Genomic DNA, 26,881 nt, shown 5'->3' on the forward strand with positions numbered 1-26,881 from the left:
CTGCGGAGAGCAGGAAAAATACAGAATCACTACTAGAAGAATTGCAGTTTCCGCGGGAATTCGGCAAAATAGCCTTGCAATAATACCAATCAATACACCTTCCCCAACCATCCACCGAACATCCCCCCAAAAAGACACCAACGAACCTCCCCCCAAAAAGACACCAACGAACCTCGACCACTACGAACTACATTCATGAATACTTCTTGAAGCTTAACCATGAAACGCTTGAACATTTCAGCATAGGATTATAAGAAATGTATCAAAAAACGTATTCTTAGTCATGGTAACCCAAAGGCTTCGCGTCTCTATTCCTTTGGTATTTGCCCACTAACTTGGGTGGCACTGTCTCGCTCACCTGACGTTACGGTCACTGTGAACGAACAGGGCGCAGCCTGGTTTCCGGAGGGATCCACAAAGAGATACGTGACTGTCGTCGTGCCAACGGGGAAAAAGTCTCCGGGAGCGTTCGAGCGGCTCAGCAGAGTGGCCTGACCGGAGTTATCGACGGCTGTGGGCTCGGTGAAGAAGACCTGAGCGCTGGTCGTGCCGAGCTCGACGGTCTGCACGATGTTGCTGACGCACGTCACCGACGGCGGGGTTGTATCGACTGCAATATGAATCCAAACACCAGTCATAAAAACATTGTACGTGGTATAATGGGGGACCCTTTTCTCGGGACGTGAGCGCACAATGGGCTCGATTTTTAGATGGAGGGCGAAACGGTGGCAAACAAACATCATCCGCAATGAAACCCGAAGAGATGGAGCAATAAATGCAAGTTATGCTGCAATGCACCCGACTGGTTTGAGGCTTATGCAATATGATATTAAACAAGGAAAAAGATTGATCAATTTCGTTGACTATTTTCTCCAGCTCGCCTAAATGAACCCCTCCCCCAAAGAGAGAGAGAGAGAGAGAGAGAGAGAGAAATGCTGCAATTTCATTAAATGCAGTGTCCTGTCACCACCCTAATTTTAAGTAAAAACTTCACAAACTCTATTCCTTTAAAAATAATTCTTGAGAAATTAATCTGTAACGTCACCTACCGTTAAGTCGCCATACGCGTTGATTCGCCACCTGTTCATGCACCTGATACCCTCTTCCCCTCGTGTACTCTATTATTGCTTGTGTATGTCTATTGTTTGTATGGAGTGAGAAGTAAAGCATATGTCCTTCCGCGAAAGTAAAACGTCTATGTAGGGGCGGGAAGAATTTGTGTGTACAATCTGTACGCAAATCGTACCATATTACGCACACACACACTACTGCACGAACGGTGGTCACGCGACACCAATGGCATCGTCTACTTTCATGTAGAGGGGAGAAGAGCTTATGACGGTAAGTTGTTAAAACTGTATATCAGATTAAACCTTGGAACTTAGAGCATTGGCCTGAACCATTTGTTAATGGGTATGTTTGGAAAGAAAAAAGCAAGTGAGAGTGGCAGCTCAACGATGGAACCGTGACTGCTTGGTGGCGACTCAACGAGTGTATTGGCGAATAGCGTATTGCGTGTGTGATGTGTACGTGTATCGTATGGGAGCGCTAGCTTGGTTGGGCTGAATGATTGATGGTTGCATGTTTGGGCATGTTAAAAAGAATGAGAATAAAAAGATGTTATTAAATGAAGATCTACTCGATCCTTGAGATAATGAGAAGTATTTCAGTCCATTATTATTTCTGGTTGCCAAATTCATGTCGATCAGAGTGTGCACTGTGCAGTTCAGGTGGGCATGGAATATGAAAGTTTAACGATTTTTTGCGTGTGTACCGTGCCTTGAACTGTTGTCATGATCACGAATGCATGCGGGGTGGATGGATGGATCGATGGAGTCTAGTCATCATGGCAACTGGGGCCGGGGGGGGGGGGGGGGGGGGGTACACTGTATACAGACTGACCCGAAGAGATTTATAAGCAAGTGGGACGATTCTGAAAGAGGACTTTCTACAGCTCAGTCGGTAGAGCACCGGTCTAGCCATATAGGTTTTCTCGGGTTCGACTCCCGACGCATTCCCATTTTCTTTGCTCATCTTTCCACTCATGATTTATATTCTTTTTGGTCAGTTTATTCTGTCTGTATTTGTTACAAAAGAATGTTGAAAATAAGAAGTAAAAAAAAATAAGTTAATCTAATCAAGACAGACTCTTACTTTTAGTCTTAGATGAATGACGCTTAGGAACCACCCAACTTTTTATTGGTGTTAATTTGTTTTAAACTTTTAACTTTTAACTTGTTAGTTTTATTTCCTAATGTAGGCGGGATGGGGGTGGGGGCGTTGAGGGTTCCCTTCTTATAGTCACGCGCAAATGCTATGTCCGAGTAGGAATTATATTCATCCGCCACCCACCCCTCCCCCCCCCCCCGCAAAAAAAAAAAAAAAAAAATATATATATATATATATATATATATATGATATATAACGGGCCCCAGGTGTATATGCCTCCATCCAAGCCCTCAGTCTAGCTGGGATAGCCCCACTTAAACTTCAAGGAATATTCTCAGAACTGCAAGGATCGGTCTTTATTGGGTGATATATTATTGTGTGATATAGGAAACAAAGTTTAATTTCTTCTCTGTGAATAACCAACATGTAAATGGGACAACTATTACATGTCAACAATTTCATCTTCAAAAGATAGCCTTTACGGTATGTATAGATAGTATTAAAAATATTAAAAATACATATATATCTATATAGTATCAAATATATCTATATACATGTAGTACCAAATGATATGACTTGTTCAATACTGACATGTAGATCCTTCCCTGTTCTCTCCCCCTTCTTGTTCCCTGAATATTTTATTTTGTTTGTACATGTAATTCGTTTTGAATATTATGATTTTATTTGTGACTTTTCACACCTATCCATATGCGTTGAAATCCGTTTGTCATATCTCATTATGACCATATTCTCTTCTTGAGTTACTCTTTGTTTTGTATGTATATCAAAACAATTTGCTTTTCTTTTTGTATAATTTATAATTTATTTTCCCTTGGTTGGTGTAATATTATTTAAACTTTATAGACATGCCAGGTAAAAGAAATGTAAAGTACAGGCAGTGGTCTGAGGAGGATATGGAGAATGCATTCCACGAGGTCAGAGTTAACCATGTGCCAATATCTGTCGCAGCAAGAGACCACGGTGTGCCAAGGAGATCATTGGGTGACCGTGTCAATGGTAAAGTGCCCCTTAATGCGAAACACGGTGCCATGACAAAGTTATCTACAGAACTTGAGAGGGACCTCCTAACTGTTATTGATTACATGGCAGCTAAGGCCATGCCCCTCACGGTGAACCAGATAATGCTGTATGCGTGGGTCTTGGACAGGAAATGTGGAGATCGCAAGTTTGGTGAGAACGGGCCAAGCTACAACTGGTGGGTGAGATTCCGTAAAGCCTATCCTGACATGACTCTTAAGCTTCGTAGGCCAGATCGCCTCGACAGATCAAGGATAGTTTCTTCAACCGTCGACAACTTGAGGGAATACTTCCAACTTCTCAAAGGAGTCCTGGATAGATACGATCTTCATGAACACCCCGACCGAATCTACAATGTCGACGAAACCATGATCGACCTCAATAAATCAACCCAGAAGGTGGTTGTGCCAGCGTACCAGCGCCATGCCCATTCTGCGACTGTCGCGGATTCGCAACATATCTCCCTATTGTGCTGCGTTTCTGCTGCAGGAGCAGTGATGCCTCCAAACCTCATATTCAAGGAAGCAATGCCTGGAGGCAATTACTCACAAGGAGGACCAGACAATGCCCTCTACTCCAAGTCGAGCAGTGGATTTGTGGACGGAGAGCTGATGCTGAAGTGGTTTAACAAGATCTTCTTGAAGCATTGCCCCCAAGATCGTAGTGAGGAGAACCCCGTCCTCTTGTTGCAAGACGGTCACGCATCTCACCTGGATCCCATGCTGATATTGGAGGCCATTCGAGAGAATGTCATTCTCCTGCAGTTGGTGCCACACACCACACACCTCTGTCAGCCCCTGGATGTGTCCGTGTTTAAGAGTCTGAAGAGCCACATTGGGCGCTTTATCAAGGAAGGCCAAGCTATCAGAGGGTCACTGTGGGTACCCAAGACCGAAATTCCGCGAGTACTGAAGACCCCGTTCGAGAAGGCCATGACCATCCACAACATAAAACATGGCTTCAGGAAGTGCGGGATTCATCCCTTTGATCCAAACGCCATCGACAAGCAGCAGCTTGTCAGATCACGAATGATCCCATGCACTGATGTCGACCTGGCTCTCCCACCACAGTACCGCTACGCTGATGCCGCCACACAGGCAAATATCCAACCTGCAAATGAGCAGAATGTTGCACTGCGTGACACAACCAATGTCGGAGCCCAAGATCAGCAAACAGCCAACGTCCATGCTGCAATACCCGCAGATGAAGAGGCTCATGAGGCTCCCCAAACTGAGGAAATGCCGGAGGCAGAAGACGCTGCAGTGACACCAGACAGGCCAAGTACATCATATTCCAAGGTGGTGATGGATAATCCTTTAGTCCGATATGGTGTAGTGTCACCAGAGGTTGCCGAGGTGTTCCTCCCCCAACCAGAGTGGATCCCACCCGGAAGAAAACGGGCACCTCGAGGAAAGAGTAAGGCCCGTGTCCTCACTGCCAAGGAGGCCAAGGAGGACTACGAGAGAGAGGTAGCAAGGATCAAAGAGGAGCAGAGGAAGAAAGCCGAAAGACAGAAGAAGAAAGAGGAAAGAGAGAAGTTGAAGAATCAAGACAAGAGACCCAATGGCAACTCTGAAAAAGATGGAGAAGAGGTAGAAGAAGAAGAGGTTGAAGATGAAGAAGAAAACGATGAAGTAGAGGAAATGGACTTATCAGAAGACGGGGAAGACTTCTGCTGTGTATGCGGATCAGATTATTTCCAAGAAACCAAGAGGAACCAGAGAAAATGGGTAGGATGCTCAGGTGCCAACTGCCCAAAATGGTGCTGTCCTTCCTGCCTTCCAGAGAGATTCACCTATGACCAGGACTATTTCTGCGATGAGCATTCTGTTAAGAGAATGAGGAGGCATGCCACTGCTGCAGAGTAAAATGTTGGAGAAGAGGTAGAGGGAAAAAGAGGTTGAAAATGAAGAGGAAAAAGATGAAGTAGAGGAAATGGATTTATCACAAGACATGCCACTGCTGAAGATTAAAATGTTGCAATAAAGATTTGAGTTAAAACACTCAGAAACAATTTTGATTTTTTTGTTTCTTTTGAAAAAAAACAACATTCAGATTGAATTGTTCTCTTCCACACATTTCATAATTTGCCTTGAATATCGCAAATCGCCGACTTGTTTATATATGAAATACTTTGTATTAGCATCACCGAGTACTAATAGTGATACTATAGTGCTAGCGTGAACTTATGCTAGCACTAGTGAGAACAAAGGATTCATAAAGCCTCCAACAGAAACAGACTATCTGTTTGTATTACCACTATTACAGTAACATGTTGAATAATTTCATAAGTATTTGTGCTATATACCTACAGCAGTGTGCCCATATTATCAACTTTTTTTTAAAGATATGAGGTAGAATGTTTATTTTCGCTCGACCAATACGGATTCAATGAAAAAGTAGATCTTAATCACAGCAACTATTCAGATAAATGGCCATAGAATTGCACAAAGAATGATGATCACCACATTGATTGATTTGAAACCTGTTTATATTGCATAATATGTATACAAGTTACTTTCATTCAGTCGCCATGTCTTGGTAAAAAAATCAAACAAACAAACAAAAAACGAAAAGAGCCATGCAGTTTTGTAGAGCACTCTTTCGGGGCCACCCTGTGTAGATGTAAAACATATATTGACAATTTCATACGTTTGTTGTCCTGCTTTTATAACACATGTTATGTATGTTGATATAAACTGCAAACATTTGTAAATATGTTATGAAAAAAGGCAACACGAAGCTCAAGAGCTTTATGGAGACGTTGGAAATACAGTTTATGGGATTGTACTTTGAAGGAATGTTGACGGAAGCGAACCAAAATGCATCCTAACTATTCGATGTACAGGTATATCTTCATCAGCTAAAATTACATATCCAGTTTGACCCGGAAATATACATGTATTGCACATCTAAACTGGAAACCTTTGTAAATATATTATGAAAACAGAAAAGACAACATAAAGCTCAATATGGGATTGCACTTTAAAGGAATGATGACGGAACCGAGATGCATCCTTACTATTTGACGCATCTTCATCAGCTAGTTGAATGGGGCTACAAACATCCACTTTGACCCGGAAATACATGTATTGCATTCATATGTAAAGCTGCAAATATTTGTGAATATATGTTATGAATAAAGTGCAGGCAGTTCATGAGCGCTTTGAAGACATTGCATACATGTTTGCGATTGTACTTTGAAGGATAATATTGAAGGAACCGTCCTATGATTATCTGTTATCAGATGCGTATCCAATTTGACTCGTAAATATGCATGTATGTCGGATAATATGTGGGTATCAATACTGCAAACATTTGTACATATGTTCTGAAAAAAAAAGGCATGCAGTTCTAGATCTTTATATGGAGACGTTGAAAATATGTCATTGTACTTTCAAGGATTAAATTCATTTTTACTTTATCACGGAATACCTGCAAATAAGTTAGAAGTACATGTATATACAAGTGTAAATGTATATAGTTCAGAGATAGTACACACAACTTATATATACATTCTGAGAATTTCTGATGCACAAAGATGATCGTGCTCTACTTTTTAGCCTCATTATTTTTAGTTTGAGTATTTCATATGCTGTCGGAGTGATCGCCCTGTTAGTGCCAATTGTTACATCTGTGCAAACTGCAGAATGGAATTACTGTATAAATATTCAATTTACAATATTCAATTTTGATTTCATTTTGAAATGGCTGGTCCAAATTTCTCATGCTCTATATTTCAGAGACATTTGTTATATTTGAAGAAATAAAATCTTGCTGGCATCGTTCTTGCCACTTCAAATCATTTGCAGTGTACATTTTCTGTGTCCTAACCTGCGTAGCAGATTCCGAGTCCATTTTGAAAAGCTCAGTCCTTTTATTTATCTATATGCCTCCTCCTCTTACTTACCTTAATATCTCGACCCAAATAAATCCAGAACGGGCGGGATCCCCATCAGTGTCATTTCTTCTTCCTGCAATCGTAATGCCCTAATTGTACCCCTCAGGAATAGTGGTTCAGACTAATAACGAAATCAATATGTCGCTTACATCGTTCTGTGCTTCCCACTTCAAATTATTTGCAGTTTATTTCTGTTTTTTATCCTCATACTTCTGAATTGACTTGTTAAAGATAATTCTTCCATTTTGAAAAGCAGTCCTTTAGTCTATCTGGTATGTCATGATGTTACAAGAAAGATTGTCTAGTATGTGTGTGTGTGTGTGTGTGTGTATGTGTGTGTGTGTGTGTGTGTGTGTGTGTCGCTGCGGGCATGTCTGTGTGAGACCGAGTTTGCCAATACATGCTTGTAAACACGATTAATAACAAAGCTTGTTTACAAGGATCTTTTACCGAGTACTGCGTATTTGATTCCATGATTAGAATTAAGAACAAATACGAGATATAATAAATATTAGAAAATCAGTACAATTGTTATCAATATATGGGTAGAATGAAATTATGCTGTACTTTCAGCAAAGTATTGACAAAAATACTTTCAGCAAAGTATTGACAAAAAAAATACAAACACATTAACAATATACATCATAAATACTGGATGAAAATGGAATCTGTTCACGAATGTACTATAATTATACTAATCATTGTGAAATAGTGACGTATGTAATATTATGCATGATGGGATATGTGCGTGTGTGCGTGTGTGTGTGTGTGTGTGTGTGTTACACAATTCACGGCTAGCTTTTCCTGGAATATGCTCAGCTCGGAGCCCGTCCATGACGTATAGGGATCTGTTCATCAGGTGCATGAAACAGGTGCATGCGGGATGCATGGAAGCTTGCGGCTCACTGCATAATGTATGCACGTGCGGTAATTCATGGTACAAGTACGCTCGGTGAGTCGCCAGCCGGTAGTACTTAAAAAGAAGGGTTTCCCCCCAAAAAAAATCCATGACGATTCCTTCTCAAACTGCATAGAAACAGAATACAGGATTATTATTTTCACATGGAGATATCGAGATATCATTGCAAAGTAAGTAAAACAATGAATTTGTCATTTTTAAAAACCCTTCAAAAACTGGCGACTTCGTGCAGCTCACTGCATGCATGTGCGGTAACTCAATGGTAGTACGCTCGGTGAGTCGCCAGCCGGGACTACTTCAAAAGAAGGGTTTCCCCCAAAAAAAAATCCATGACGATTCCTTCTCAAACTGCATTGAAACAGAAGATAGGACTATCATTTTCACATGGCGATATATAGATATCGTTGCAAAGTAAGTAAAACAATGAATTTGTCATTTTTAAGAAACCCTTCAAAAACTGGCGACTTCATGCAGCTCACTGCTACGCACGTGCGGTGACTCAATGGTGGTACGCTCGGTGAGTCGCCAGCCGAGAGTACTTAAAAAGACGGGTTTCCCCAAAAAAATATTCCTGAAGATTCCTTCTCAAAATGCATGGAAACAGAATATAGGATTTTCATTTTCACATGAATATATCATTGCAAAGTACGTAAAATAATGAATTTGTCATTTTTAACAAATCCTTCAAAAACTGGCGACTTAACAGTAATTGACGTTACACTTGAAGCAATATTGCTACACTTGTTGCATTCTGCCCACTAGTTCAGAAGCATTCATTTGTTATTTTTTTTTTTTTTGCTTCTTCTGGAAACATAGTGACATGCTAAAGTAGCCCCACCCACCACCAGTAAACTGGATATGGTAATATTTTGCTAACCTCTTGCTTTTATCTCGAGTTTAAGCCGTAAGTAGGCAGTTTTGAGGAACATCTACACTCTACACTCTATCATTTCAATGACATGCTTGATGAATTGATGAATGGATATTTGTGTCATCTTGCGAATGGAAATCACTTCTAAATGTTTGTATCTACAATGATAACCAAGTTATTCAATAGCTAAGCCAACAAACACCTGTTTATGACTATTCCTACGCCATGCTACTCTGTGTTAAGATATGATGAGGCACATTTAGACTGTCTACAATAACGAGGAGTGCATTGCGTCATACGGAGTGTGTGACATGATCTACTCCTCGATCAATGAAATGGACGACTATGCAGTAGAAATTTGTATTATTGTTTGTAATAAGTAGGCTAGTCTACATTAATCATGTATTAATTCTCGAGTTACAACTGCTCCAGTGCGACTTGAATTAATTCAAATTCTACACATTAAATAGTGGTTGCTGTTCTCTAGATTATTTGTAATTTTTTGTGCTTTAAACACGTGCGTCTAATCTGCAGGAAGCTACGTGTGCAGTGCATGCAATCTTTCTAGAACATGAAGCTAAAAAGAAAATATAAACTACACTACAAAACTCGACACAAATTTAGAGACAATCTGACGTTGCCACTAGGTATCCTAGCATCGAATGAGTGCGATGCCAAGCTACCCTATTAGACACGGATATTCAAGATTCCTAAATGAAAAAAAAACAACAAAAACAAACAAGGGATTGCTCACTGATGAAAAAGAATGTGAATTGTCGGTTAATACTGTGTGACTTTTGTTGACGTGAGGGAGTGTGGTAGTGATAGGATTGGAATAGGGCATGGCGTCCAATCTAGAAAAAAAAGACTTTGTAAGCCGTAAGTGTGGATAGCTATCGTCGACGACATTGGTCCACAGACCACGAGGTCCTGCGTCTAAGGTGAACGAACAGGTAGTAGACCTAGTTGATGACAATGTGCTAGACTGTATTCTATATAATATCTACACTCCCAAAAATCGGGGGACTAATTTGAAGCACCTTCAAGAATTGTAATTGTGAACGACCCGTTCGCCAGGTTTCCGGAAAGGTCGGAAAACACATATTCCACCACTGTTACCCCTAGGGAGAAATTGTCCCCGGGACGGGCCGAGCGGCTCACGAGAAAGACCGTGCCCGAGTTATCCGTGGCGTTCGGCTCGCTGAAGTCAACGGCTACGCTCGTCGTGCCCGTCTCCACTATCAGCACTATATCTTCGTTAGTTACGACTATAGGGGGCGTCGTGTCCAGATCTGATTGAGGACGGTTAGTGCACAGATAAGTTTCATGTCGGGAGAAGAGAGAAAGAGAAGCACACAAATAGCAATGAAAAGGAATTAAATATCGCAAAGGTTATTAGAAAACATTGTTATTTGCACATTATAGACTTACAGACCTTTACTTCATTAAGGGGTATAGATGTCGTGTGTCTCGCAGCATATCAGTTTTTAATTGATATATGATTACTATAGTCAATCTGCAAGCAAGTTATAACCAACCAGCAACACCGTTCATGCAGGAGAAAACAAGGGAAACCGAATCAAAGATACAAAAGCAGGCAGGATTAAAGATTTCATTCACTTTGCATGAAAGATACAACCTCTGTCTTGTTAAACATAGCATAGGAAATCGCAACAGTTGAAATAAGCATTAGGTCGTTAAATACAGAAAAAAAAAATCACATGCAAAGTTGACACAGTTGATTATCATAGACGTCAGCAAGCTGCACAAATTATGACGTGAATAGTAGTATGTACCTGCTACGACAGTGACAGTAAAGATTCCTACAGCCGTGTTGCCAGATAGATCAGAAAAGAGGTATTCCACTACCGTAGTCCCGAGGAAAAAGAAAGCGCCCGGTTGGGCTGTGCGGTTGACTAGAGTGACGAAGCCCGAGTTGTCTACCGCGGTGGGCTCCGCATAAAACACCACAGTTCCAGGCGTGCCTACTTCTGTTTGGCGGACAATGTTGCTACTATTGACCGTCACAACAGGAGGAATCGTGTCAACTGGAAAGTGGGTATTGATCGATGTAGGACGAGGGAGGGGAGGTGGGGATGGGGAGGTTTAGGGTGGGACGTGATATTAAAAAAGGGGAGTGTGGTAGAGAATCAATTACTATGTTATAAATTGGACTATTTCAAATTGGACCATTATCATATTGAAGAAAATTCCAGAAAGGACCCGAGTAATTTATGTATTTAAGCTGAATCGGCTTTTTTTCACAACAGAACACGGAATCGGCTTTTTTTCACAACAGAACACAGAATTGTTTATGATTGCCTAGGAGTTGGTTTCGGATAGAATTTTAATCTCAAACAGACTTTTTAAAAGAAGCGCGGCATTTTAACCCCTTCCCTAACGAGCTACGGCGTATTTGAACTTGTCTGCGGTCGTGTAAAACGGCTTCTTGTAACCCCCCCCCCCCCCCTTGTGAATGAATGATCTTGTATCAAAACGGTTTACATGGCTTAAACTTATTGTTGTGTGATTGAAACATGTCAGTAGCCTGATCAAAGAAATCTCGTGCTGGTTTAGTACATTAATCATTAATTTGTAGGTAAAACCAATTAATGGTGGTAATCAACGATTAGCAGTGAAGTTGAAAGATAATTTGGAGTGTAGGCGCAATATTCGTACAGTGAGTGTTGGATATGAGATAGAAAGTTATCCGATTTAAAGCTCTGGAAAAAAAAAAAAAAGATATACCTTCAACAACGGTCACCGTGAAAGTTCCCGTTGCAGTGTTCCCCGCAGGATCAGAAAAGACGTATTCCACAACGGTAGACCCGACCGGGAAGAAATCACCCGGCTCAGCCGTTCGGCTCACAAGGAAAGAGGTTCCAGAGTTGTCGGCAGCGGTAGGTTCGGTATAGGTGACAGTGGTACCAGGTGTACCCACTTCAACTTGGCGAACAATGTTACCATTGTTTACCGTTATAACGGGAGCGATAGTGTCGACTGCACACCGGATAGTGAAAAGATGTGGAGAAAAAAAAAAAAAAACAGATACACAGAGTACAGAGACACACAGCAAAACTCACATAAGGGACCTAACTTAAACAGACAAAACGAGGAATAAAGGTTCACGGATCACTTGTAACGAGATTATACAAAAAAGGAAACAAAAACCACGTAAAAGACAGACAGATATGTTGATAAAGAGAACTCAACATATCATAAGACATGTAGAAGCTACAGATGTAGGTACAGAGACGGAACAGCTACTACTAAGCTTGCCGTACACAACTTGGATACAAGGACCCTAATGTTTCTGACTTTTCACTGCGAACATTTTTAAAGTATTTGAACGAACAAGAGTTTGAACAGAGTGATTATACTTGGACTTGACTGATTGTAGAAGAAGAGGATACCTGCAATGCAAACTTGCGGAAATTCACGAGTTAAAAAGAACTCTCGACATTCGAAAACACATGAACTGGAAGAGCACAACATTTAACACAATTATGTTGCCACCAACAAACAGAAAAAAACATTCTTAACATATCTTGATAGCTTTTCAGGTGAGCATGCCTGCAAGAGAAAAGAAATGTATAGATCTGTACCAAGACTATTCCCGACATCTTGATAAAACCCGTGCCTGTATCTTTTATTATAATAATTGTCCTGGTACCTTCCACGACGGTCACTGTGAATGTTCCCGTAGCAGTGTTTCCCGACGGATCAGAAAAGACGTATTCCACAACGGTAGACCCGACCGGAAAGAAATCACCCGGCTCAGCCGTTCGGCTCACAAGGAAAGAGGTGCCGGAGTTGTCGGTAGCGGTAGGTTCGGTATAGGTGACAGTGGTACCAGGTGTACCCACTTCAACTTGGCGAACAATGTTACCATTGTTTACCGTTACAGCTGGTGCTATAGTGTCAACTGTGTGAGGGATATGTGGGTAGACCAAATTGAAGTTCATTATATAGTTGACAGGTATCACTTATGGACGAGCGACAAAAAACTGCTTAATCCTTGTACGACAACAAACAGTAAGGAACACTGCATCTAAAATGTAACGATGGCGATGACAATGTTAGCCAAAATACATAGACAGAAAAGTGACAACCTTAACAAAAAGAACAATCAAGACTTCCGTCGCTCTAATTTAAAGTAAAAAGCCGAATTGATGCAATGTGATGTCGAGTATGGACAAGTAATTTTCAAGAGAAGAAAACTTGAGGGAGTCTCAAACTTTATATATGACTTTTGGACTTGTGTGCATGTGTTATTAAAACAATTAGAAAACGTAAGCTTGTACGAGCATTAAACTTTGTGAATATCATCTACAAACACAATGTGCAAACGAAGTGCAAACACACACACACACACACACACAAATTACGACATATAAAAAAAATTGATCAGCTCCGTGAATGAAACCTCCTTCACTCGTCTGGGTACCTTCAATGACGGTCACAGTGAAAGTTCCCGTAGCAGTATTTCCCGCAGGATCAGAAAAGACGTATTCCACAACGGTAGACCCGACCGGGAAGAAATCACCCGGCTCAGCCGTGCGGCTTACAAGGAAAGAGGTCCCAGAGTTGTCGGTAGCGGTAGGTTCGGTATAGGTGACAGTGGTACCTGGTGTACCCACTTCAACTTGGCGAACAATGTTACCATCGTTTACCGTTACAACGGGTGCGATAGTGTCAACTGGTGGGTAGATGGATCGGAAGGGAAAATTGAGATACAGCTATCACTTATGATAGACGAGAAACAGACTGATTCAAAGACAGATCCGACAGCAAGTAGTACTGAACTGTATGCATGTACAATATGAAAACAGTGAAGACAATGTTTACCAAGAATACATAGACAGAAAAGAGACAAACTGAACAAAGAAAACAATCAAAATAAAAAGCTGAATCGTTACAGTATTACTGTGATGAGGATGGACAAGTGATTTTTAAGAGATGAAGAGCTTTAAAGGGTGTCATAAACATATCACTTTCTGACTTGTGTACACGTGTTAATCAAACAAAGAGAATAGAAAACGCAAGCTCGTAAAAGTTTTAAACTATATGAATATTCTCAAGAAACAATATATGTGCAAACGAAGTGCAAACATTCGCAAATTTACGACATTTTAACAATTAATTGATCAACTCCGTGAAAGAAGCCTCTTTCACTCGTCTGGGTACCTTCAACAACGGTCACAGTGAAAGTTCCCGTAGCGGTGTTTCCCGCAGGATCTGAAAAGACGTAGTCTACAACGGTAGACCCGACCGGGAAGAAATCACCCGGCTCGGCAGTGCGGCTTACAAGGAAAGAGGTCCCCGAGTTGTCGGTAGCGGTAGGTTCGGTATAGGTGACAGTGGTACCCGGTGTACCCACTTCAACTTGGCGAACAATGTTACCATTGTTTACCGTTACAACTGGTGCTATAGTGTCAACTGTGTGAGGGATATGTGGGTAGACCAAATTGAAGTTCATTATATAGTTGACAGGTATCACTTATGGACGAGCGACAAAAAAAAAAAACTGCTTAATCCTTGTACGACAACAAACAGTAAGGAACACTGCATCTAAAATGTAAAGATGGCGATGACAATGTTAGCCAAAATACATAGACAGAAAAGTGACAACCTTAACAAAAAGAACAATCAAGACTTCCGTCGCTCTAATCTAAAGTAAAAAAGCCGAATCGATGCAATGTGATGTCGAGTATGGACAAGTAATTTTCAAGAGAAGAAAACTTGAGGGAGTCTCAAACTTTATATATGACTTTTGGACTTGTGTGCATGTGTTATTAAAACAATTAGAAAACGTAAGCTTGTACGAGCATTAAACTTTGTGAATATCATTGACAAACACAATTTGCAAACGAAGTGCAAACACACACACACAAAGTTACGACATGTAAAAAAAATGATCAGCTCCGTGAACGAGACCTCCTTCACTCGTCTGGGTACCTTCAATGACGGTCACAGTGAAAGTTCCCGTAGCAGTATTTCCCGCAGGATCAGAAAAGACGTATTCCACAACGGTAGACCCGACCGGGAAGAAATCACCCGGCTCAGCCGTGCGGCTTACAAGGAAAGAGGTCCCAGAGTTGTCGGTAGCGGTAGGTTCGGTATAGGTGACAGTGGTACCTGGTGTACCCACTTCAACTTGGCGAACAATGTTTCCATTGTTTACCGTTACAACGGGTGCGATAGTGTCAACTGGTGGGTAGATGGATCGAAGGGAATATTGAGATACAGCGGACAGGTATCACTTATGATAGACGAGAAACAAAGACTAATTCAAAGACAGATCCGACAACTAGTGAGACTGAACTGTATGCATGTACAATATAAAACCAGTGAAGACAATGTTTACCAAGAAAACAGACAGAAAAGAGACAAACTGAACAAAAAGAACAATTAAAATAAAAACCTGAATCGTTACAGTATTACTATGACAAGTGATTTTCAAGAGATGAAGAGCTTTAAAGGGTGTCATAAACATATCACTTTCTGACTTGTGTACACGTGCTAGTCAAACAAAGAGAATAGAAAACGCAAGCTCGCAAAAGTTTTAAACTATATCAATATTCTCAAGAAACAATATATGTTCAAACGAAGTGCAAACATTCGAAAATTTACGACATTTGAACAAATTGATCAACTCCGTGAAAGAAGCCAGTTTCACTCGTCTGGGTACCTTCAATAACGGTCACAGTGAAAGTTCCTGTAGCGGTGTTTCCCGCAGGATCTGAAAAGACGTAGTCTACAACGGTAGACCCAACCGGGAAGAAATCACCCGGCTCAGCCGTGCGGCTCACAAGGAAAGAGGTCCCAGAGTTGTCGGTAGCGGTAGGTTCAGTATAGGTGACAGTAGTACCAGGTGTTCCCACTTCAACTTGGCGAACAATGTTACCATTGCTTACAGTTACAACGGGTGCGATAGTGTCAACTGGTGGGTAGATAGACCGAAGGGAAATTTGAGATAAGTCGACAGGTATCGCGATGAAAGATAAGCAACAAAGACTGATTAAAAGACAGGTACGACAACAAATAGTAGTAAACACTGCGTGTATAATATAAACACAGTGAAGACAATGTTCACCAAAATGCATAGACAGAAAAGTGGCAAACTGAATAAAAAGAACAAGCAAGACATCCGTCACTCTAACTTAAGAAAGTAAAAACCTGAATTGATACAGTATCAGAATAATGGTAAGGATGGAAAAGTAATGTACACGAGATGAAGAGTTTTAAAGGATGTCTTAAACATTATATGACTTTCTGATTTATGCACCTGTATCTGTTAAGGGAAACGTGAGTTTGCATGAACTGTAAACTTTATTAATATCATTGAGGAACAATAATGTGCAAATGAAGTGCAAACATTCAAACGTCTACAACATTTAAACTAATGACAAATGTTCAGCCCCATGAAAGAAGCCTCTTTTACTCTTCTGGATACCTTCAATAACGGTCACCGTGAAAGTTCCCGTAGCGGTGTTTCCCGCAGGATCAGAAAAGACGTATTCCACAACGGTAGACCCGACCGGGAAGAAATCGCCCGGCTCGGCAGTGCGGCTTACAAGGAAAGAGGTCCCAGAGTTGTCGGTAGCGGTAGGTTCGGTATAGGTGACAGTGGTACCTGGTGTACCCACTTCAACTTGGCGAACGATGTTACCATTGTTTACCGTTACAACGGGGGCAATAGTGTCGACTGTGTGAAGGATGGGTGGATAGACCGACGGGAAATTCGATATTATAGTTGACAGGTATCACTTACGATAGACGAGCAACACAGACTGATTAATAGACATGTACGACAACAAACAGTAGGGAACACTGCATGTAAAATGTAAAGACGGCGATGACAATATTAGCCAAAATACAGAGACAAAAAAGTTACAAACTTAACAAAAAGAACAGTCAAGATGACCCTCGCTCTAACTTGAGAATGTTAAAAGCTGAATTGATGCATTATGAAGGCGAGGATGGACAAGTAATTTTAAAGTCAAGAAAAGTTGAGGGTGTCTCAAACATTATCTGACTTGTGTGCATGTGTTAATAAAAAACAAACAAAAACGTAAGCTTGCTTGCATGAGCTTTAAATATAATTATGAATATCATCGAGAAACACTAAGTGCCACCGAAGTGCAAACATGCAAAAATTTACGACATTTAAACGATTGATCAGCTCCGTGAGTGAAGCCTCTTTCACTCGTCTGGGTACCTTCAACAACGGTCACCGTGAAAGTTCCCGTAGCGGTGTTTCCCGCAGGATCAGAAAAGACGTATTCCACAACGGTAGACCCAACCGGGAAGAAATCGCCCGGCTCAGCCGTGCGGCTCACAAGGAAAGAGGTCCCCGAGTTGTCGGTAGCGGTAGGTTCGGTATAGGTGACAGTGGTACCTGGTGTACCCACTTCAACTTGACGTACAATGTTACCATTGTTTACCGTTACAACTGGTGCGATAGTGTCAACTGTCCAAAGGATGAGCACAGAAAAACACATAAGAACATTGTACAGACAAGTAATATTTTACAACAAAAACAACTTGCTGGATGCAAAGACTTGGCCATTAGCGTCGGACGGACAGTCTGACAGTACATAACAGTACAAAGATAAACATATATACTCGCTACTCAAGTTCTTTTACATTGTTCTCAACACTACCTTGCTCCTGCGGTACACAGATCAGAAGTAACGTCTATTTACATCAAAAGACAGTTAATAGGACCAACTCAACATGCAGGGTTCTACGTCGCTAGTTATTGATAAATGGTCTGAAAAATGTTACAGCATATCTTGATAGAATAATTAAACTTCGACTTTTAATAACTTGTAGAACCTTGGCAGACTAAGGATCAGACACGGCATTACCCAAGCGATGATTCACCAGCCAGTATATCGCATTTTGAATGATAATTTTGGAAATATAAGTTCACAGAACTTATCAGACATTTGAATTTGTCTGACTTAACCAATATTCAACCCTGACCGCCAACTTTAGATGAATCACCCGTAGTCCAAGGTTTTGCATTACTTTAGTCAAAGCTATGAAAAGGTAATGAAGAGCACACAATATGACGCTTATATTAGGGGGAAAGTTCATTGACCTTTTGACCTTCTGGAATTCATCATTATTCAATTTTGACTGGCATCCTGAGGTCATGTACCTGTGGTGTGAACTTGGTGGTCGTAGCTCAAAGCTCAAATTCGCACTTTATCGGCATTTTCAATTATACTTGTGGATCTGTGAAGAGCTACACAGAGTAGACCATAACATCGCATATGTTTTCATCTGGGCAAGTTTATCGACCTTTTTAAATAGACAATTCACACCTTTGGGTAGTGAACATATTCAAACTTGACGGACATTTTAAGGTAATATGCTTGTGGTGTGAGATTGGTGGTCATGCGCAGCTCAAAGCTATGGAAAGTGAAAAAAATACACCACATTGTTGAAGACGCCGCCAACGACGACGAAGGACAAGAGGCGCCATTGTCTCGCTTCTGCTACTCGGGGAGACAATAATGATGTGTTCAATGGAAATTATTTCTTGACAAGATTCCAAAATTGCTATCTAAGAACTTCCAAAGACACAGAAAAATAATATCAGAAATAGTCCAATAACGTTCATTCGAATCTCCTGGGTACCTTCCACGATGGTCACTGTGAAAGTTCCCGTTGCAGTATTTCCCGCAGCATCAGAAAAGACGTATTCCACAACGGTAGATCCAACCGGGAAGAAATCGCCCGGCTGCGCCGTGCGGCTTACAAGGAAAGCGGTGCCGGAGTTGTCGGTAGCGGTAGGTTCGGTATAGGTGACAGTAGTACCCGGTGTACCCACTTCAACTTGGCGAACAATGTTACCATTGTTTACCGTTACAACGGGTGCGGTAGTGTCGACTGCATAATGGGGGACGAATTGACAGAGGGAAGGAAATGAAACATGATTGCACAGCGTGATGAAAAACAAATGCCAGGAGATATTGACATACATCTGGAAATTTGACAAGACAATGCAACGATGAAAGAATTCTTTTGTTATACTTGTGCACAAAGGCACAAAGGCATAAAAGCAGAAACGCACACACGCACAAAGGCAATGAAATGATGAAAAGCTATTACACTCGTGAGACAAGTTTGAGATACAGTAAGATACAGAGTACATGTAGGCAACAATACATTGTCTGAAACAGTGGAATGCACACGTAAGATAAAGCAATAGGAACAGGCTTCCTTGAATTTAACGCAAGGATTACATTTTCAACGACAACCCCACCATTATGATATTATGTTATGATAAGTGCAGCTGGGAAAGTCAGATTAATTCCAAAGATTCGTTGCTCCATCTCCGCCACAGACAGAATGTTATCCCGCTAATATCGAGCAGGACAGTTGTACCTTCCACGACGGTCACCGTGAAAGTTCCCGTTGCCGTGTTGCCCGAAGGGTCAGAAAAGACGTATTCCACAACGGTAGACCCAAGCGGGAAGAAATCGCCCGGCTGGGCAGTGCGGCTTACAAGGAAAACGGTGCCGGAGTTATCGGTAGCTGTGGGCTCGGTGTAGGTTACTGTGGTTCCCGTGGAGCCAAATGCGACTTGACGGACAATGTTACCATTGTTCACATTTACCGTAGGAGGGGTGGAGTCGACTGTTGTATTGGAAATTATGAATTAGATAGGAAAAGTTGGGATGCATGGAGAATAATGTGCAAACAGATAAAGATGATCAACAGAGATAGACATGCAAGAAGAAATACGTGTCTATAACGGTGCTCAATTGTTAAATATTGCCCTTCACCAGCAATAAAATGTATTGATTTTCAAAGATAGTGCTTCGGCATGCATTTTTCTTTCCTTTCATAGGGTATATGAACATTACGCATATCGGAGGGAGAAAGGATACAGATTATGGAAAATGTTTTAATTTAAACATGAAAGTAGAAATGAAGACATAATGCTAGATATAGGCCTAGGGCCGAGGGACAATGCGCCAGTGGAGTACGAGAGTTCAGCACTGTTGCGTTCTATCTTTTGTGGGCATGAATTCATATCTTGACCAGATAAGGTCAAAATTATAATAACAGGTTGACCATAGATTTAAGTAGTTTCTAGTAGATCCTGTGTGAAGTCTAAATGAATTGAAAGAAATGGATAAAAGAAGAAAGAAGAGCTGTTAGTTTATTCTAATTTGTACCTTCTACAACAGTGACAGTAAAGGTTCCCGTAGCTGTATTGCCAGAGGGATCGGCAAAGACGTATTCCACGACGGTGGATCCAACCGGGAAGAAGTCTCCCGGTTGAGCCGTACGGCTCACGAGGAACACAGTACCGGAATTGTCAGTAGCAGTAGGTTCGATGTAGGTCACCGTAGTTCCGGGTGACCCAACCTCGACTTGTCTCACGATACTACCGCTGTTTACAGTTATAACCGGAGCCGTATTATCGACTGCGAGGACGAATTATAGCCCACGGATGATACATACATGAAACAGTGAAGACACATGCGAGAGAGTGATTACATATACGAAAAGGAAAGCAGGCATTTGGTGCATCTCTAAGAAAGTTTGAGTATAGGCAATGTAGGGGAACATCATTATCGAGAGACGTGAAGAATAATATGGAAAGCATAAAAACAAGCAGAATGGCAACATTTATATAAAGACTTATTCCCCCCCCCAAAAAAAAAAAACAAAACAACAAACAAACAAACAAACAAACAAAAAACTGCTCCAACCATTAATTTGATCATTCACTGCAAACCGGCATGCACAAAATTGGTTTAGTAACCCTGAGGCATTGGAAAAAAAGAGGATCGCAGGATTTTAGGACACACATTAGGCGACAGACCTGGTACGAAATTGAACACCATCACAGGTATGAAAGTAATATTTTCGTAATGCACAAGGTAATAGCAACACATTAGCAGTACAGCAAAAATGCAGGTTGATACATTGGTTAGTTGGGGGGGGGGGATGGGGAGAGAATCGGGGAAGCAGCAGTTGTTGGTGCCTTCAGGTCAAACTGAAAATAAAAGGGGCTCTCTTTACCGGCAGTGATCGTCACTGTGAAAACACAATTGGTGTTAGCATTCCCAACACCATCGGTGATCGTGTAGGCGACCGTGGTCGTGCCAAGGTTGAAGAAAGCTCCAGAGGAGACGGACGAAGTGGTGGATGCCACGCCAGAGAGATCGGTGGCTGTTGGCTCGGTCCAGGTCACCTGGGCACCGGCCGTCCCGGTCTCGACGGTCTGCACGATATTTGACGGGCAGGTCAGAATGGTTGGTGGGGTGGTATCGGCTGCAGGGAAGGGGGAGGGGGAGGACGAATGATGAAATCTAACAATGAAACCGTGAACTTATAGTATCACCATATTATTGTGAAGTATTGTTGTGAAATAAAGATTACTTAAAAACGCTATTCACTGCTATTTTATTTTTGTGACTGTTGGAAAAAAACAAGTGGTTAATTCATCTCCAATGTCGTCTGCTACCTATGGCAGCTTCCGTTCTCTCCAAATCTCCCATCATTACTTCCGGGTTGTGAGGATGGTTATGGGGAAAGCTATTCCAGCTCAAGCGGCTTCGCCAAGCAATCCTCGTTTCAATACGTGGATCCTGTGAACACTCGAACCCGCGAGTTTACGAAGTCAGCCCTCTCTTGTATTTGCTATACTAATCTTTTTACATTATATGTTACCGAAATCTAACACAGCTGTAAAAGTGTATTCGAAATAATAAAATAATCAATTTCATTAGTATTTGATCTTGGTTTTTGTTTACGCGACTTAGGTAAAGACAGATGTCTGTACAATACTTCACAAGTTGTGACCAGGAAGAGACTGACCACTGACGGTCAACCGTTTCAGGGCAAGCGTCCTATATCGCAGGGTGAATTTAACCGAAATGGAGACGAGAGGTTACTGCACTACTCGTACTTGAGGATCGGCTTATATCCTCGGCTCTGCTTCGGATCAAAGATAGAATTGTCGACTCTGGGGGTTATTTGTGTAGATATTGGTGTATCTTGCAATAAGCTTGCCACGCAGTGGCACCGGACTTTTCTTTGCATACTGCTTTTTTTTACGCGTGTTTTTTTTTGTTTTGTTTTTTGGTCAATGTGGGTTCCACCGTTAAATCCCCTACTAGCGGCCCTGCAAAACAGTTGGGTTATTACTGCAATCGCATGCTAAAGGGGAAGAGAAAGAAAAGAGAGTAAAGGCGCTGATCATGTGTGATTATCATTTCAGTCGAAACAAAAAATGTCAGGAATTACATGAAATTCGTAGCAGTGACAGCTTCGGGCAACTTGTATGGCCAAGGTCTGTGTGGTGTTGGTATAAACAAAGCACAATACTCGAACAAGAGCAAGTGCTCGTTTCATGATTGCTCAGCGACATGATCTCTACATGGAATCTGAACTGAAAAAAAATCTCCAAACGTATTTGTTTTGTCAATGTAATGGATCCACATGTTGGGAATACATTGCACTCGAAATTGTATTCATCTGGGTTGACAACTGCATATTATGGGGCGATATATCAACAGCTCGGTGTTCAAACAATATCAAACAATTAACGTACAACTTGCTATCTTAAACACTCTGTCAGAGGACGTAATCGTACGAGACATCAATTAACGCACACACATAGAAACTCTTTTGCATATTGGTGACTTAATAATAATGATGGTTCCGTACTGGCAACAACGGTGACTGTGAACGAGCACTGGCCGACATTGCCGAACTCATCCGTCGCCGTGTACGTCACTGTTGTGGTCGTTCCAGTGTTGAAGATGCTACCGGGGGTGCTCGTGGAGACAACGGTGAATGCATTGGCGTCAGTCGCCGTGGGTACGGTCCAAGACACGGCAGTGCTGGAGGTACCAAGCTCAACGGTCCTCACGATGTTAGCCGGGCAGTTGACAAATACCGGTGGAGTAGTGTCCACTGTTAGTAAGATATACCAGAAAACAACAATACAAACCAATTTCTCATGTTATTCATTTCATTTCGAGGAATTTAACATTTATAAGAATTTGAAAGGCACTGGTATGGTCACAGGGCTTTATCGTTTTGCGAAATCGTCAAACCAGAAATCGTCAAACAAAATATTCCGAGAAGCCTCCCCTTTCCCCTCGATCATTACTCGGGATAAAGTTGATAATTGAGTGAATAAAAAAAGAAAGAACGGAAGTACGTAATGAGGAGGAATTTTTTTTTTGATGTACCTTTTTTAGTGTTTCGTTGATTTTGTTGTTACACGACTCTTGTTCCTTCTTTTATTATTGTAATGTAGTTACTATGTATTTCTGCAATTTTTATGCTTTCAACGGATTTGCAGAGGAACAGATTTCTTGAAGCAAATTCCAATGATCAAATTGTTAAAAAAATGAACTGAAACTATTGGAATTCTAAGGAATGCGGTTATGATTCTGATAGTATAGAAAAACGTCACCAATTTTCAGCGGAGAACTGGATCAAAATACAGATTGATTTGATTTTTTACATTGATTTTCCTCCATTATAACTAATCTTTTCTATCAGTTTAGTATGAATATGCACAATTATGTATTCATATTTTACTGCACTTGCAATTTACCTGGAAATGAAAATTAATAAAGAAATGAAAAAATTAATTGAAGTTTCTCTTTCTTACCGAGACCATTCCATGAGATTTCAAATCCATTCCGCTGGATGTTCTTATCGGTACCAAAGTACATCCAAGCCGTATCTCCCTGAATGGTGAAACTGCCAGGTTGCTCGGAACCTTCGAAGAAATACCAGTTGGGTGGACTCCCGACACCATCAAGTTGGGAATCCGAGTACTGCAGACCTGGAAGACAACACAAAAAGTTTTTAGATAATCGGGAATCCGCCTTACCGTTGTAAACACACATGCGAATCGGATTACACGTAAAGCAGCACGATATGTCAATCCTTGCGAATGCAAGTTTCTACTACGCAAACAATTATCCTGGATGCCGATTTGATTTGATTTCATCGGTTGATCTAATTGATCATCTTTGTACTTGTAAGACACGATGCTAGTTGGACACTATACATACAACTGTACGTTGTTACAAAATATCATTGTCTCTATTGGGTTTACAACGTTTAACAGAGTGTAAACGGGTAAAAAAAAAATCATACTAAGTAGATAATTCAATGAATAATCACAGTCCCTTTCGGCAATATAAACAATATTTACCCAGAGGAAACAAAATGGACAAAGAGAAAATTTTAGCGTTAAGTAACTTATTTTCAACTCCAAATGTCTGCAGAAAAGAAAATCTAGACATGCTAGATGGATATACAATTGTATTTACCTACTTGTATTACTCGTGTTAGGTGGTCTTTATCTTTCTTAAGATCACACAAAAACATATTAAAACCAAAAACATAAAAGCACACTACTTACCAGCTCCAACATACAGTTCATCTTTGAATTCTTCAATGTCAAAGAGCGGGCTGAAAGTGAAAGTAATGCTGGTGGCTCCAGGGATGTACAAGAGGTACAGCGCCCTGTAGCGGTTGTTGTACAGTCCCGGGTAGTTGACGGATGCGAAGGTTCCTGATCTGCACGAGTCGCCATAGCACGTAAAGATTTCCTGACCGTCTGTTCAGTTTGATCACAGAGTGACAAAAAACGGAATCATTAGATTAAGACATTTACAAAAAAGATGAAATGACCAAGCAATGAATGATTAAGAAAAATATGGGTAGGGTGGTTGACACAAAAACATTAGGGAATATCAGTTACCAGTTCTGAAATATATTGCCAAATTAGGTGAAAATCTTGGTACAGTCTGTTTTTATTTCAATATGTAAATGTTCTGCCATGATGTAGTATATCTTATAAAGTGCAAAGTTATTGCGAGAAATGGGCAGGTTAGAAGCCTCGCTTGTGAAAGCGTAACGTATAAAATAATTCATTAGTAAAAAATATGAGCATAGAGAATGGGATTCCATCGGGATTCGAACTCGAGACCTCCTGATGCTAGCCCGGTGCTCTACCGACTGAGCTGTAGAAAGCCCTATTACTGAGTTAATTCGTAAGTCAAAAGGTGTCAAGGAAACATCTCAGAACCTGCAATCACACAGAAATACACAAGAATATATTCTAAATATTAAGTAATTTTCCAAACGGTTTGATTACTTCGCAATAACTTTGCTCGGCATTTTTTGTTCGCTCGCTCCCTCGTATAATTATACAAGGGGCGGCCGTTCACCTAATAATTGCGAAGTACACCTTTGCCCGTTCTCCATTTTCCATTGTGTAGCTGCTCTACTACTACTTCTACGGTGTTTCTCGTCAAAACATGTTCAGCAACTGGATGCAGCAACTATTTCAAAACAGTAATGTGCAAACTTTAAAAAATCTACATGATATAGCACCACAGGTGAACGGATGCCAACCACGCATGGCGCCACTTACCTGATAAAACGGAGCAGTCAGCTCCCTGCGTAAAAGGAACCGAACATTCACATGCATATGGCAGTTCCCCGTCGACGTCCCTCACATAGCAGTTCTCGCCGTTGGGACACTGGTTCACGGTACACTCTGTAGGAAAATTCAGAGGAAACGCCCCAAATTATGGGCAAACAGATGCGTTAGACCGGGGTCCCTTTTTATGAAACCTGTTACAAAGTAACAACCGCTAATTTTTTTATGACAAATTTGGTCTCGGCCAATCAGGTTAAAGGTTTTAGTAGCTTATAACTGGATATGTACCTTGATATCGATATCAAGTGAAGAGTTTGTTCGCAAAAACCGACAAGTCCATATTCGCCAAATGGAGATATTTGCGATTAAAGGTCAAGAAAATAAAGAGAGTAAGAAAACGTTTGCTTCTTTTGACCATAACTTCAAAAATTTACCTTTATATGTAGTGACCAATAATCCTTTAAAAGATTATTTTGTACTTCATGACAGTGACCGTACTTCAAAATCTTCAAAAATGGACTTATCGTTTTTTTTTTTTTTTTTGCGAACACATTCTTCAAGTTTTACGAGACAGTTCCCAGGAAGTATAATAGGACTTTGTAACACTGTCTGCCTTCAAAACACGCTCATTTCTACTTTCACTGTTCAAGTGGCAAATGTATACTATATCAACACGACTGCCAAATCTTATATTTTGTACAATATAACAAGAAAACGTTCAGCGTGAAATTCCTTTAGATATTGGGTAATGGATTGAAAACCCTGTTATCACATACAGCAGAATCTAAAGCATGGCCACTCACTAGCAGTCTCATCGGATTAGGCGAGTTCGGCACATGTAGACATTTTGATACAGACAGACTAAGACTATGAAAAAGGAACATTGCAGCGAATTGAATGACTAGATGTTCTTAGTAGAATCAATCTCATTTAGGCCAAAGAATGAAAACAGCTGCAGTACAAGTCTTCTCAACAGAGGAATCCATCCTAGGACTGTAAAATTCAAAAGCCACCTGCAAAATGTACCTAAGATTTGAATTTCGTTTTCTGTTTCTGTCGGTTCATCGTTCAATAAACAGACAACTAGGAAGTAAAGGACACTTTCTGCCAAATTTGAGTTCTCCCTTATCCAAATTGTGACAACCGATGTAGTTTTGTTCTTGCGAGAATGCCGTCAGAATTCCAACGAATATTACGATACCAGGAGTTTCATACAATTCACCAGGCCTAATAACCCACCCGATGTTACTGAAGTCTGATGCGATGGAGGCATGCATTATATTTGAATACATTACAAAAGTTTTGCTTGAAAATGGGCACGAATCTCCATTCGCATTCCTGCATAACACGACGTAACCACTCGCCGTTTGTTCAGCACAAATTAGCATACCCTATTCAGCAATTGTTATCACTTCTCTACTTGCATCTGTGTGTTGTGTGTACACAGCTTCTTATTCATCTGAAGCCCCACGCCATTTCGTTTGTTCTCGAATCGAGGCTCTCACTTGCGCGCATGCGCAAAACTGTCACGTTCAT

General features: G+C 41.0%; 1 protein-coding gene across 1 annotated transcript in view; it reads right to left on the reverse strand.

The window, feature by feature from the left end:
• Positions 1–26,881, reverse strand: part of LOC139734808 (uncharacterized) — a 66,749-nt gene extending 39,868 nt beyond the window's left edge. Inside the window, 20 exon segments of the mRNA XM_071645594.1 lie at positions 359–610; positions 9,939–10,190; positions 10,695–10,946; positions 11,647–11,898; positions 12,572–12,823; positions 13,346–13,597; positions 14,086–14,337; positions 14,857–15,108; positions 15,590–15,841; positions 16,355–16,606; positions 17,120–17,371; positions 18,550–18,801; positions 19,300–19,551; positions 20,097–20,348; positions 20,950–21,201; positions 22,600–22,848; positions 23,558–23,734; positions 24,320–24,517; positions 25,337–25,462; positions 26,851–26,881. Of these exon segments, the coding sequence (XP_071501695.1) occupies positions 359–610; positions 9,939–10,190; positions 10,695–10,946; positions 11,647–11,898; positions 12,572–12,823; positions 13,346–13,597; positions 14,086–14,337; positions 14,857–15,108; positions 15,590–15,841; positions 16,355–16,606; positions 17,120–17,371; positions 18,550–18,801; positions 19,300–19,551; positions 20,097–20,348; positions 20,950–21,201; positions 22,600–22,848; positions 23,558–23,734; positions 24,320–24,517; positions 25,337–25,462; positions 26,851–26,881 (4,561 nt within the window).

The sequence above is a fragment of the Diadema antillarum genome, unplaced genomic scaffold (assembly GCF_040938485.1).
Source record: "Diadema antillarum isolate AM-2024a unplaced genomic scaffold, OU_Dant_1.0 seq00000547_RagTag, whole genome shotgun sequence".
In the NCBI taxonomy this organism is placed as follows: Eukaryota; Metazoa; Echinodermata; class Echinoidea; order Diadematoida; family Diadematidae; genus Diadema; species Diadema antillarum.